A 15626-nucleotide genomic window follows, 5' to 3' on the forward strand; every position below is an offset into this window, starting at 1 on the left:
ATGATGATGAAAATGTGTATTTCCCACAACAATAATCTAGGAAATATAATTAATTTGATGCATCCTACATTGAGGCAGGTTACAGTTGCCTCAATTTGTTTTGAGGCAGCAATAATAGCCTCGGTAGCGTACCCTAGCATTGAGGCATGCGGTCTGCCTCAATCAAATTCTGAGGCATACATGGTTAGCCTCAAATACACCTTTTAGAGGCCAACTCTTATGCCTGCCTCAATATACTATTTTGAGGCAGGAGTATCCGAGGCAGTGCATGTTGGCCTCAATACATATTCTGAGGCGGATTTTTTGGGATTTTTAGGATGATTAGCTCGCCTCCAAATGTGTACCATCCTGTAGTGAGCTCCACCGTGCCATCAAAATCTCTTGTATTGCTACGATACTGGTGGTCGGCTGGAAGAAACCTCCGATGGCGCATGTACACCGTCTTTCCGGAGTACCTTAGCCACCTGCTCGCTGTGTCTCGCATGCATTGCAAACATGCACAACCACCTTTCACTATTTGCCCGGATGTGTTACCAGCGCAGGGGTAATCTTGGATGGTAACGAACAACATTGCCCTTAAGGTGAAGTACTCTCTTTTGTACGCATCCCACATCTGCACACCCCGATGCCATAGTAACTTAAGATCATCCACTAATGGCCTGAAGTAGACGTCGATATCGTTGCCAGGTTGCTTAGGCCCTTGGATTAGAAGTGGCATCATGATATACTTGCGCTTCATACACAACCACGAAGGAAGGTTGTAGATAACAAGTGCCACTGGCCACGTGCTATGCCGACTGCTCATGTCACCGAATGGATTCATCCCGTCTGTGCTCAGACCAAACCTTATATTCCAAACCTTCTTCGCTTGGTATGTTGTTTCTGGTAGTATATGTCCCGCTGGAAGTAGGTCTCCAATCAGCTGTAGAAGCTCCGTGAAGCTCTTGTCACTCCAACCATTACTTGCTTTCATCTGCAGCAACGAGAGTATGACGTGCAACTTGGTGTGCTGCTCTTTGCATCCTGGATAAAGCGGGGTTTTTGAATCCTCCACCATGGTCTCGAACTTCTCGTATTGTCTGTCATTGTCGTAGGTTGTCTCCCCATCACGTAGCATCTGATCCAAACCATCTGATTCGCCACTGTCATATCCACCTCCATCAGCAGTCAACTCCACATTGTCTTCGTCCATTACATCACCCTGATTGTCCACTCTTTCATTCTCATCTTCACCGTGATTGTCCTGACATGTGTCATTACGCATAAAACCCCTTGTTACTAGATGCTTGTGAACTTGTTTTGAAGGAAACCGGCTCTCGTTCTTGCAATCAGTACATGGACAATGCAAGTATTCCGTCAAGCTCAACGATCCGGAACTCGTGGTAGCGATCACGAAGTTTGTTACTTCCCTTGCATACTCCAAGGTACCGCGCTTCGCACCGTTCATCCCTCCTTCATCCATCTGTCCTACGAAAATTCTTAAATTAACCGCTCACATACATATATCAATTAAATCCGAAAATCAATCAAAAATCATAATTACTAATCTTAATATCTAAAATACTCGATGATTTAATACTCTTTGCATTACTCAATATTTCAAATTATCAAACATAGGTACATTACTCATAGATTACTCCAAGATTAATAACTCATTGGTCTCAAATCATCATCTCAAGCCAAATTAAGATTGAAATTATTTGTCAAATTCAACAAGACAAATTACAAAAATTACTTATCAAAAAATCGTGCACTATACCATCTACATTACATATCAATGATTTTGAGGAAAAATTACATCGACAATCACAAAAATGAAGAAAAATTACATATAGATTCAAGATAAACTAACCTTTAGGCATGCAAACACATAGATCTCTGGGTGTCTTCTCAATTTTTGGGCAAAACCTCCCCCCTTTGTATGAGCAAGAAGAAGAAGACCTCCCAAATGGCGAGCTCACGTCAGGGAGTATATATAGGCTGAGCTGGAAAGGGTAATAGGTGCCGGTTAGGTCCAAAACCGGCACCTTTAACCAAAGAAAAGGTGCCGTATCTTGATTACAACCGGCACCTGTAGTATATGTGTCGGTTTTACCCAGCGATGGTCATTAATTTTGGTTGGTGGGCGTTGGCGGAAGGAGAATAGGTGCCGGTTTTGAATTAAGACCGGTACAAAAACTCATGTTTCATCTAGGTCAAGGCGGGAAGCGCCTAATAAAACCGGCACCTATAATGCCGTTCCTTATGGACGTTTTTGTAGTAGTGCAAATTAACTACGGATTTTTTAGAACAAAAACGTAATGTCGGTACTCATCGAAGTGCCGGCCGGCCATTGTAATTTGTAAATTTCCAAGTGTTCTCTGATGTATATAGTTAATCATATCCCAGAATCTGTGAGCTAAGCAGTACTTCCAAGCTAATGCAATGCATGCATTACGACTCTTGTCATTTTGTGTTCCCTTTTCGTGCCATTAAGCCTTTATAGATCGCGAAATGTGCGTTCCACATGCATATTGTGCGCAGTGGCGAATCCACTGTTGAGCCTTGCTGGTGCGCAAGCCCCAGCTCCATCCCGGCCTCCAATTAGATACTAATGACTCTAATTAACGACTAATATAAATCTAGCAGTAAGGCAAAGAAGCTAGCTGAAGGGCCCAGTGCCCAAATTGAGTTGCAGTGTCAGAATGTGCTCTAGTCTATACCAATTTATTCACATATTTGTGTGGATATATTAGTATTGCTGTAAACTAAAATAGATAAGTAATAGGTTGTTGCTTGTCATCGAAAAGGGTTTGTTTCAATCTCACTACTATATTTGTACATAAGCCCCACCATTTACATTCTAATTAAGATTCGCCACTGATTGTACGTTAGAGCGTATATGCATGATCGACCATGGACCTTCCACCAGCTGCATGCCTAGCAAGTGTGTACAATAGATAAGCAACATATATAGCCTAGAAAGCAGGTTAATTAATTAGATAAGCAGCATAGCCTAGAAAGTAGATAGACAGTTAGGGCTAAGAACTAGCTAATACTATATTACCCATGTTTGCATTTTTTTTATTTCCAAGATATCCTTAATGAATCAACGGTGCATGTTTACTGAAGGAGGAGGTACTTGAGGGACCTCTCAACAATATTAAAAAAACCTCATATACACTTATCAGCGGTCCCGCCAAAAAAAATGCATACTTATATGCAGCCCCATGAATCACTCATTCATTTTTTTTCCTCGAAGAAACATGACACGTACGCGCGTTAGGACATCTGCTTTCGTACTTAATTATATTAATTTGTAAATTAATACCACTATGAATACTAGTAGAATCGCCATGCCTATATATATAAGCGGGCGGAGCTAGGGTATTGAGGGGTACCCAGAAACCCGGTTAAAAAAATTTTATAGCTATAACTCATCTATCTTCACTATGTATAACCACTCTCAATAAAAATTTTTAGATACCCACATCAGTTTAATTAAACTCGATATAAAGTAGAGTAAATTAATCAAGTGGCAGCTCCCTCCATTTTATTCTAGCTCCACCCCTGTATACATATACACGTGAGGTCGAGTGACTTAGCTAGCTACCTACAATAATAGTATTGGCCAAAAGCATCTCTTGATTAGCAGCTAGAGAGTAGCTTAATTAAGTGCTAGTTAAGCATCAAGCTATATACTCCCTCCGTTTCTATTTATAAATGTTTGACACCATTAACTTTTTAGCACATGTTTAACCGTTCGTCTTATTTAAAAACTTTTGTGAGATATGTAAAATTATATGCCTACATAAAAATATATTTAACAATGAATCAAATGATAAAAAAAGAATTAATAATTACTTAAATTTTTTAAATAAGACGAACAGTCAAACATGTGATAAAAAGTCAACGGCGTCAAACATTTCGAAACTAAGGGAGTATAATATATGGCAGGGGATAAGCAAGAGTAAAGGCAACGAGATGTCTGCAGCAGCAGCAGCGCTTATGGCGATGCTGCTCTTGGTGTCGGCGGCATCCCAGTTCCACCCTCTCCACGCGCGCCCGGTGGCCACGCCCGGATCTCATCTCATGCCTAGTAGCAGCCACGACGACGACGCAAACGCCACGCCGGATCTCATCTCATCTCACCGGTGGCGGCGGCGGCGGCGACGGGCGGTGGGGGCTTGAAGAGGAGCTCGTCGCCGTCGGGATGCACCAACTATGACCCCGGAGGCGGCGGCGCCGGCATTTGTCCTCCGTGCTAGCTTCCTCTCTTCTTGCTTGTCATTTCATAGATCAATGTTGCTTTGTTATTTCAATAAAGCTACTGGCTACTCCCTCCGTCCTAAAATATAGTAATTTTTGGCTATAAATCTAAACACAATATCTAGATTCATAGTTAAAAGTTGTTATATTTTGGACGGAGGTAGCAGCTCGCAGCCTCGCATGCATGCATGGTACTAGCAGCTAGCTATGCGTGCATACTTATATATAGAGTAGTTCATTGTACATGCAATGTATGGCTTGTGCAACTAGTTACTCTGAAGTGGTGCACTTCTGATCGATCTTTTTTTTTTTCTTATTCACGCAAGTGTCTTAATTTCTCTTTCCTTTTTCAGGTATGTGTGTGTGTAAACATCGGCACTCAGTATGTGTAATTACTTTCCCAATAAAACTACTATATGTCCCCATCTTATCTTCATGATCTAAAACTTTTCTATGCTATCATATACTTATTTGGTTTTATATATTTGTTCTCCGATTGTACATAAACAAAATTTGAAGTTAAAGTTTTTCTTTTTACCAATCGTGAAAAGAGAATGAAGAAAATCCCCGAAGTTAACTAAAAATCAAATTATAAAATTTAAAAGTAGTTTCAGATTATAGTGATCAGAGACTCAAGTAATAAGTAGGTATACTAGCTTACACATGTATATGTATGTATGTGCATCCAATCATATCTAAACAAATTAAACAGAATTTCGATGCAGAAAATACGGTAGGCGTGTGCTAGCTACAGCAGATAGTATATATAATTCGTTGATTAATATCATAATATGGTGCAAGTTAATTAGGGTCGTTGTTCTCCGGGGCTTCGATTGCCGTCTTTCAATCTATAATTCAAGTTCACCAAAATTTCTTAAGTTCATCCACTTCCTTGATCTTGTAGCACTGAGAGTACTCACAGTACGTACAGTCACAACCCTAATAAAGATTGCGGTCGGGAGGTGGAGCCCCGCATCAAAAACAATTAATATTACCCATTAGCACGTAATTAATTAAATATTAACTTAAAAGCTTTTTAAAAATAATTAATATATATAATTTTTAAATAGGACACAACATTTAACAGTTTGCAAAGCGTGCGCGTGAAAAATAAGAAAATAGAAGTTAAAAAGTGGAAGAAAGCTACTACCACTATTTTAGATTATAAGACTTTTTAATATTGCCCACATATATATATATATATATATATATATATATATATATATATATATATATATATATATATATATATATATATATATATATATATATATATATATATATATATATATATATATATATTCATGAATCTAGACACACATATGTGCAATGCTAGAAGGTTTTATAATATGAAACGGAGGAAGTAGTGTAGCGGCTAAGCATGGCCTAAACAATGAATTTTACAGTGATTTTGTAGTTTTTTTAGTCCTGAAGGTCACTGCGACCAGCTGCTGTTATAGAGCAGGTGGAACCGCTCATTTAATTTGTCGTATATTTTGATCAACTCGCGAATTTTGATTAGGTAATGAGCTAGGCGAGATCATGCATGGTGTGTATTCTCTACAGTATTATTCTGTAGATTGATTAGCACCTAAGTATCCGCGATATACCCGTGCACGTGCCCAGAATCAGTATCCGCGATATAGAGTCAAGAGTAGGAAGATTAGCTTTTCCATAAAGGGCTCTCTCTTTTAATTCGGTGGGGGGCTTGCATGCATGCTACGACAAATCGTCTGAATTATTTTACAAGTTAATTTTGGGACGGCGCCTTGCCGACGATCGAGTCGATCGACTAAAAAAATGCTGTGATTACGCAATGCAGGTATTTGTTATTTTCGGCACTAACGTGGCAATATTCTTCCTCAACCCAACATATGTTTGGTTGAATGGTGTTAATTGTAAAATTTAACAATTATCGTTAGTCGACCTAAAAGAAGAAATCTATCTATTATATTATTAAAGGAATAGAAAAAGGAGCCTCCACGTTCGCTCTTATAGCCTAGAAATTCCCACATTAATCGGAGAAAAAGAAAAAACAGAGTCCATATAGAAATACAATTAGGAAATAACTGAAATTCGGAATTAAAAAATAAGGAATATTAGAAGAGGGGACTAAAGTTCATATAGAAATACAATTAGAAAATAACTGAAATTCGGAATTAAAAATAAGGAATATTAGAAGTAGAGTATAGAGTCCATATAGGAATACAATTAGGAAATAACTGAAATTCGGAATTAAAAATAAGGAATATTAGAAGTAGAGTATAGAGTCCATATAGGAATACAATTAGGAAATAACTGAAATTCAGAATTAAAAATAAGGAATATTAGAAGTATAGTATAGAGTCCATATAGAAGTACAATTAGGAAATAACTGAAATTCGGAATTAAAAATAAGAAATATTAGAAGTAGAGTATAGAGTCCATATAGGAATTTAAAACTAACTAAAATTTGGAATAAACATAATAAAATTAAAAGTAGAGTTTATAGTCCATATAAAAATACAATTTACAAATAACTAAAATTCGAAATTAAGAAAAACGTGGGAAGAAGAGTTTAAAGTCAATATAGGAATACAATTTAGAAGTAACTGAAATTCAAAATTAAAAATTAGTTTAGAGTCCACATAGAAATACAATTAGAAATAATAAAAATTCAGAAATAAAAATAAATAATATTGGAAGAAGAGCACAGAGTCTATATAGAAATACAATTTACAGAAAATTCAGAATTAAAAAATATTAAAAAAGAGTCAATATGTATAATTTACAAATAACTAAAATTTGATATTAAAAATAATTAATAACTAACACGTATATAAAATACAATATGAATATTACACATTAGTAGTTTTGTAAAGTTATTGCAAAATTTAAAATTATGTTGTCATTTTAATATATTTGAATAATATAATGAGAAAACATACTATATGCTATTATATAAGAGAAAATAATGATGCTAGCCGCGCAATCTGTGCGGGCCACCATGCTAGTTAATGTTATGATTATAGTTGATTTGGTTGAAAAGTTTATTCAAATTTAAAATTATTATTTTTATTATTTTTTGTAATAGAGAAGATTTGTTTTAGTTTCTTTTTCTAGATTACTAGCAAAAATGCCCGTGCGTTGCAACGGGTGAAAAAAATTCTAATGATAATATACGTTTTTCATGAATAATCATGCCAATGGCAATGTTTGTATTTTAATGAGCACCTTATTTTTAATAAACGGTGTTTTTTTCTTGCGCGATTTTCTCAAACCATTAAGAAATGGCATATTTCTTTCTAAAAGTTTTTTTCTAGCATGTATTTTTTTTCTTTTTTATTTACAACGAAAACCATAATTTTCTCCCTTTTTTTCTTTTCTTTTCTCGCGTGTTTTTTTGCTAGTTTTTTTTTCAAATGTTCTTTTTTTAATTTTTTTTCAATACAAGAGAATATATGACGAAATAAAAGCCGTGTAGTAGGTGGCAAAAAAATCGATGGATCCTATCCGACTCAGAGTGATTTTTTAATAGAAGGTGTTTTTTTCTTGCACGGTTTTCTAAAACCATTTTTTTAAATGGCGCGTTTTTTCTAACAGTTTTTTCCTCTCATGTTTTTTTTAAACAAAATACCGACGATGGAAATAATTTTTCTCACGTGTTTTTTTATTTTTTTTATGGAAGATGGAAAGCCTTTTTAGCATGTTTTTTTTGCGCTTTTTCTGACTTTTTTCTCACACGTTTTTTTTTAATCGTTTTTATTTTCTCGTGTATTTTCTCTTTTTAAATAGTTACATTATATTAGAGATAGAGAAGAGATATATATTGATAAGAAATCAAACTTTGTTTCGCCCTTTCCATTTTTTTCTCGTGTGCATTATTTATTTTATACTAACCAGTTTTTTATTTTTTACGAACTATTTTTTCGTCACTTTCTTAGGGAATCGGACGAACTTTTTTAGATGTTTTTTTGGGTTTTTTTTGCCTTTATAGGAATCAGACTTTTTTCCATTTTTAAAGGAATCGAATCTAGTATTTTTTTTCACCACTTTTTTTTGCCTTTTATAGGAACCGGATTTTTTTCCGTTCAGATGTACATTTTTTTTTTCGCCACTCAGGGGAAACAGAACTTTTGTTGTTGTTTTTCTTTTTTTTTCAGCTTTCCTTTTTATTTTTGTGCACCTTTCTGCTTTTGTTCTCTCTCTTTTATTATTATTTTTAACAAAAAAGGACCTCAAGTACCTTATTGCAAGATTATAGGGACTCAAATGTAAATATAAAAATTATAGAGACTTAAATGCAAAAGTACAAACCAAAAATTAAAATCATATAAAAAGTAAATCAAATCTCAATCCGGCACATCATTTTGTTTCACCAAGATATATGAGATATCACGGTATAGATTGAAACTGAGAGGAATGGTAGAATCGGATCTATACTCGGAATTTTTTTTCCGTTTCTAATAGGGAATCGGATGTGAGTCGGACTATTTTTTTTTCGCTTTTTTTTCTTTCGCCCAGTTTTTTTTATCGGACAATTAGTTTTGGGGAACCAGACAAATTCATTTTTCCCCCGATTTTTCTTTTCTTTTTTTCGCGCGTTTTCTTCCGCCCGGTTTTTTTTGGATCGGACAATTTTGGTTTTTTTTCGCCCGGTCTTTTTTCGCCTTTTTTTCTGGGTCGAACAGATTTGCAGATTTGGTTTTTCTTTTCTTTTTTTCGCACGTTTTCTTTCGCCCGGTTTTTTTTTTATTGGACAATTTTGGTTTTTTTTTCGCCTCTTTTTTCTGGATTTGGTTTTTCTTTTCTTTTTTTCGCCTGGTTTTTTTGGATCGGACAAATTTGGTTTTTTTCGCCCGATTTTTTAACGGACGATGGAAGCACCTCTTATTTTTTAAGTAGTAGAGATAGAGATATGTTATGTTGTATTGGAATTGAACTGAATTAAGTTTCTTTTTTCCTTGTAGTTAGTTGATCTAGTCGCACCTGAGTCAGACTTGTTCTAACCCACAGATCTAAATATGTACGCTCGAGGTCCTTATAATATAACAACGGTTGAATAATCATTTTTTCGACGCGTCGTCACCCTAGTTCAGTTTCGACGAGTTATTGTTTTCAAGTTTTGGCTCCATCGGTTTTGATCTCCGGCGAGAAAGTAAGTTTCGTCAACTTCGCTTGCATCGGCGGAATTGGTATTTTATCGGTTAAGTCCGATATACTAGTTAGGCTTTTACCCACGTTGCCTATCCAATACTTTGTTGTCTAGTTGGATTTGATATATCAATCGCTTTGCGCGGTGTTTATCAGATTGGTTAAATTCATCAAACTTTTTATAAATCTAGACTGTCTCGGTTAAGTCTCGGTTAAGTCCGATCTTCTAGCTAGTTTGTAATTTGTTATATGAACTTAAACAATCTGAAATGCTTTGTTCACCATTTTGTTGGAATCTTAAGCCGATGGAGTATCTATTTATCATTGATTAAATTGCTACATATTGGTTAATTTGTAGGTTTGATATAATCGTTTAGTTGCTACTTCTATTATCTTCAATCTTATTATACTTCCTTGGTTAGATCCGATCTATCAGGATTGTGGTTAATAATTGAAGATTGTTGTTGATTATACTTTCACTTATTGTAGCCGATAATATTTATTTCTTTCATAGAAGTCAAGATAAATTTCAATTCACCTGTCACATCGGCCTATATTCAAAGATCATATAATTGTTTAGGTGCTAATTTATTATCTTCAATATTATATTGTTCCGGTTTGGTTTGATATATCAAGATTGATTTTAATAAAGTTAGGTGGCTCATGATTATATTGTATCCTGAATAAGATTTGTTCAGGGTAACCAAACCCTAAAAACCTCCTCCTCATCCCCTTTCTCCCGACTCCCCTCATGCCACCGCCGCTCACTAGTGCGAGCGCGATCCGTGCCACCTCCGGTACTGCTGCCCCACCTCGCCAGCTGGTTGGAAGGCATCAATGGTGCTAGTGACCTCCCCCTCCCACCCCCCATCCCCCTTCGTCGGCTCTTCATTGAAGTTTGGGTTGTCACCTCCCCGCTAGAAAAAAAGAGGAGGTTGCCTGAGTTGGAGAAGAAGCATCTAGAGCACGAATCGTGAAACACATCTGGTAACCAAAATCTACAAGATTTGGAATGGATTTTATGTCGATGGAAGGTTAGCGATTCAAAAAAAATAAAGATATATGCATTTAATTTATCACATCCCATACTTAAACCAAACACACCAGCTTCCTCGAAGTCGAAGAGGCTTTGATGCAGCAGCAACCAATGCATTTCAGGCCCAGAGTCCATCGGTGAATCCTTACAGCCATCGAGCCCAGTTTCTTGGCCCAGCACATGCACCGTCTCTCCCTTTCTGCCGGGCCGCGTCGTTTTGGACCGCTCATCTGACCGGGCCCAGTTTGAGGTGGAGGGAAAAAAAAAAAAGGAAAACTATACTGGGATTATTCCGTGAAAGTTTCACCGTGAAACTGCCACCCAACTACACACTTCGACCAGCGCAGCGCGTGCGTTCGGCTGACGCGCGAGGTGACGTTTTTCATGCAGAAGCCGAAAGGCCACACGCCCACGAGTGGCACGGTCTCCGCACAGGAAAACTTTCATGCAAACTTCCGCGGGGTAGTAGGAGTGGAGATAACAGAGAAGAACGAACGAATTTACCCATGGAAAATTGCCTCTCTTTTCCATGAAAAATCCGGAAAATCGTGTATCTTTTCCATGAAAAAACTCCTCGCGATCGCTATATATATCCCTTCCCCCGTACGTGCTTCCCTCCGTTTTTGTAAGCGTGAACACAGATCGCTCTTCTTCTGATTTTTTTTCTGGTTTTTCTTGCGTTGATACTGCAGCTTCCTCGACGACGATGGGCTCCTGTGGTGGTGCGGCGCGCGCTGCTGGATCGGCCGTCACGGTGGGCAAGCTGGTGAAGCTGCTGCTGGTTCTCGCCTTGGTCGTCTCTGCTGCGGCCGCGCACGGCGCGGACGCCGCGAGGGCGGTGCCGGGCACGGGCAGCGCTAGCGCTGGCCGAGGCGGTGGCGGGGCCGGGGCGAGGTCGCTGCTGTCGAGGCCGCAGCCGTCGTGCTGCACGCACGACGGCAACACGGTGGGCACGGGATGCTGCCCGGGGAAGCGGCATCGGTAGCACGCGCGCACACGCAGCGGCGGCGGCAGCAGGCGGCATTCCAAAACGTGGACTCGTCCCTGATCTCAACGAATGCATAGTCCCATATGTAACACGGTATTACTATTGACCGTATGTACATTAGTGTTGGCTTTTGATAATTTCATTCATATGGCCGGTCAGGCATTAGAGGTAAATCCTTTTTTTTTCTTGGGTTTATCGGTTCATTCATATGTTTATTTTTTTCTCCTTTTCTTTTCATATGTGATAGGATTTCAAGTCGAAAGAGATTAATTAATTGTGTAATCCTTTGTGAAATGTGTTACGAGTTTAAAAGGAGTCTTTTCCCCTCCTACAGAGAAATTGTCTCTGATACTTTTTTTTAAGGATTATTCTCTCCGTTTCAGTTTATAAGATGTTTTGACTTTGGTCAAAGTCAAACTGCTTCAAGTTTGACCAAGTTTATAGAAAAAAATAGTAATATTTTTATCCAATATAAGTTTATTATAAAATATATTTAATTATTAATTTAATAAAACTAATTTGGTAAGGTAAATATTACTATTTTTGTCCATAATGTTAGTTAAACTTAAAGCAGTTTGACTTTAACCAAAATCAAAACATGTTATAACCTAAAACAAGGGAAGTAATTGACTCTTCTGATAGTTGGTGTACCATCATGCCTACTATTGCATGATGACGGGCATTTGAATAGCTAGATTTGGAAATGCTTTAGAGTGTCTCCAACATCTTCAAATCCAACTCTCCAAATACCCATTTAGCTAAGTTTGCTAAACAATTGGAGAGTCAAATTTTACTTTCACTCTAATAACCTATATATTACCTTCTCTGGTCTAACAGTGGATTGTACATGTCAATCTCTATCCTTATTCTTCATACCTCTTTCCTTCCACATCTTTCCCTTCCCCCACCCAACCGGCAGATCATGAGGAGGTAAAGGCGGCAGCGGTGGCTGGTGTTGCTCGAGGCAAGGGGGCTCGTGGCCATACCGTGTGTGGATCCGAAGCCACCAACGGCGGCGGTGACAAGCGCATTTGGCGACATCTTCCCCGTTGTGGGCGGATCTGACGACGACGACGTCAACCGTAGTGGAGAGCGGTGCGCTCGAGGCCGGCGTGCCATCCGATCTAATCCCCGAGCGCGCCACCGGCGTGCTCAAGGTCGCTGCTTGCTCTATCACTATCGCTTGCTGCTCCTTGTTATAAGAGCACCTAACTCTGAAGCGTCGCTACTCCTAACTCCACGATCAGCACTGTTGTCGCCGCTTAATCTGCCACTAACGGTGTCACTGCTTGCTAGTGGGTGGCTGACAAAGAGAGAGAGAGAGAGAGAGTGAGGGGAGGAACCGAAAGGAGGGATGGAAGAGGTGGTGGGACCCACCTTTGGTCAGCAGAGGAGGCTGGAAACATTTTGCTTAGCCATCTGGACGGAGAATCTATTGAAACTCATTTTTTCTCTATGTTGATCAAATTTTAGCTTGCGTAATCAAATACATATTTTGTTGGCTATACTTTTAGCTAATAGAAGTGTGGATGCATAGTACTTTACATTTTGTTGGAGATACTTTACATTGACCATGTAAAGTATGCATCCAAATAGGGGAGTGGATTTTAACTCTCGAGGGGATGTCCTCTCATTTTTTGCACGTCGCTCAAATGGTTATGAATTTTTTTAAAAAAAATTGAGAAGATGTATCAAGATGTAATATATCACTCCACAAACATGCAATTCAAATTCAACTTCTATAAGTCGCAACGAAAAAATATTAACTAGCTGTAGTTTAATTTGTTTTTTTCGTTGCAACATGTATATGTTGAATTTGAACATACATGTTTGTGGAGTGATATATCATATGTTAATACATCTTCTTAAATATTTTTTTATAATCATTTAAGTGACATGCAAATAACGAGAGGACATCCCTTCGAGGATTAATTAGAATAGTTTTCCTCCAAACAGGTCCTAGATATTTACATTCCGGTGGCTCTATGTTTGGTGGCAAATAAGGCACTAGCTAGCTGGATCTTGGTAGTAGCTCTAGTGATCACTCTCACGCAGGGCCGGCGTTTCATCAAGCAGGTCGCAGACCTGAATGCGCCGCCAGAGATCCTTCTTCAACCCAACACCGCCGCAAAGCTGTGTGCCTGTGATCAGTTCAACGGCGCAGCACGGCAGCACCATGGCAGCGACACCGATGCGTTTCAGTACCCAGTTCAGTCGGCGGGTTCCGGTGGCCCGATGATCATCAGTGATTCGCTCGGCGAGTGAAACGGAGGAACCGGCCCAACCATCACATCCCCGGCATATCCATCGGCAAAGAATTGGCACGTATGCACCGTCTTGCCCCTTCTGCCGGGCCGTGTCGGCCTTGGACCATATGCACCGGATTGGCCCGTTTCGTGGTTTCCTTTCCGAGATGATCCCGTGAAAGTGCCGCACAAGTACACAGTAGCCAGCACCCACCAGCAGGTGCATATTCCGCGAATCGGCGGACGCAGCGTGGGAGGCGACGTGACGGACGCCGGCGTCCAAAACGGCAAAACGCCCCAGGAAAACTCGGTGAAAAACAACTTGGCGGAGGAGAAGTGGAGAGAATTCCCAAGGAAAATGCCGTCGCGTTTCAATGACAAAACACCTAGTAGTAGTAAGCTGTGGTATATATAAACGCCACCCTCCCGTGGCCGTACCCGTCGCCCCTGTTTCATCCAAATTAAGCGTGAACAAATCGATCGTTGCTTGTGAGTCGCTCTGCTGGTTTTTTTTTTGGCTTGATTGATGGGCGGCGGTGCTGTGCGCAAGCTGCTGCTGCTGATTCTCGCCTTGGTCGCCACAGCCGCGCACGCGGCGAGGGCGGCGCCGGGCACCGGCGCGAACGGTGATGCCGTGACGCGCGCGGCGAGGTCGCTGCTGTCGAGGGCGTCGTGCTGCACGCATGATGGCAACACGGTGGGCGCGTCGTGTTGCCCGCAGCAGCAGCTGCGTCCGTAGCCACACGCACGCACGCACGCAAGCAGCAGCGGTGGCACTCCAAGACGCGTCTCTCTCTCTCTCTCAACATGTCCGTAGTCGATGTACGTCTGTACAAAAGTTGTTTGGTTTTTGACGATTCATTCATTCATCAATTCGTTCATTCAGACGGTATGTCAATCCCTTTTTTTTTGGGGGTTCATCGGTTCATTTGTTCATTCATTTTTTTTGTGTTCTGTTTTAGTGTGTGTAGCATTTGAATTCAAAGGAATTTGTGTATGTATCATGTGTTACTATCTCGAAAGGAGCCGTTTTTTCCCCTCATATACCTGTGTTATGTGTACCGCCATGCCTAAATTGTGACATATGTTTTCAAGTTCAATTTGGTTGAGATTAGTCTTTCTACAAAATATTCACATTCAGAACACGGTTCCCTATAGAATTATTTGAAACTGATAAATTTTAATCTAAATTATGATATTGAAGAGAAGACACATTATTCTTTCTTCAAGGTGATCTCTAATCTCAGGCCATGTTTCTTTTAGCTTGGAATAACTTATTGAAGTAGCTTATTATAATCTGGAGCCCAGCTTATTATAATCTGGTAAGCTCATTTAGGCCATGTTTATTTCAGCTTAAGATTATTGTAATCTAGATTATTAAATCAGATTACTCTAAACTGGATTATAATAAGCTAACATAAAATAAGCTACGAGTTGTTTGTTTCTCTGGATTATTAGAGGCATCTAAGGGTAGTGGGTCTTTAGCCACTCAATAATCTGAAAAAAGCTTCTCTTGAGGAGATTATTGGATTATAGTAATCTGGCTTATAGATTATAATAATCTAGCATAATAATCTACTTGTTTGTTTCAGCTTACTCCTAATAATCCAGATTATAATAATCCTAAGCTGAATCAAACAAGGCCTTAGGTGAGCTTTTTCTAAATTATTGGGTGAAAAATTACGCACCATGTCACCCCACTCCCTCTTTAAACTTGCAAACCCAATAATTTAGGCTCTAATAATCTAGGAAAGAAACAACTAACTGTTTATTCTACTACAGATTATAATAATCTAGCTTATAGTAATCTGACTCAATAATCTAGATTATAATAATTACAAGCTGAAAGAAACATGGCCTGAATACAATAGATCAAACAAAAAAAATACTACTATATTACTTGTGAGTAGCCACACGGCGTTGACGTGGCAATTAATGTGTCATTACCAAATTCGCTGGTCCCTTTTCAAAGAAA

The 15626-nt window shown here is 39.0% G+C and overlaps 1 protein-coding gene across 1 annotated transcript; it reads right to left on the minus strand.

The window, feature by feature from the left end:
- Nucleotides 1-277: 277 nt before the first annotated feature.
- LOC107280335 (uncharacterized) lies at nt 278-1462 on the minus strand. The gene has a single exon (XM_015774149.1). The coding sequence runs from the start codon at nt 1460-1462 to the stop codon at nt 278-280; it is 1185 nt and encodes a 394-aa protein (XP_015629635.1).
- Between the last annotated feature and the right edge of the window lie 14164 nt (nt 1463-15626).

Source organism: Oryza sativa, chromosome 3 (assembly GCF_034140825.1).
Source record: "Oryza sativa Japonica Group chromosome 3, ASM3414082v1".
NCBI lineage: Eukaryota > Viridiplantae > Streptophyta > Magnoliopsida > Poales > Poaceae > Oryza > Oryza sativa.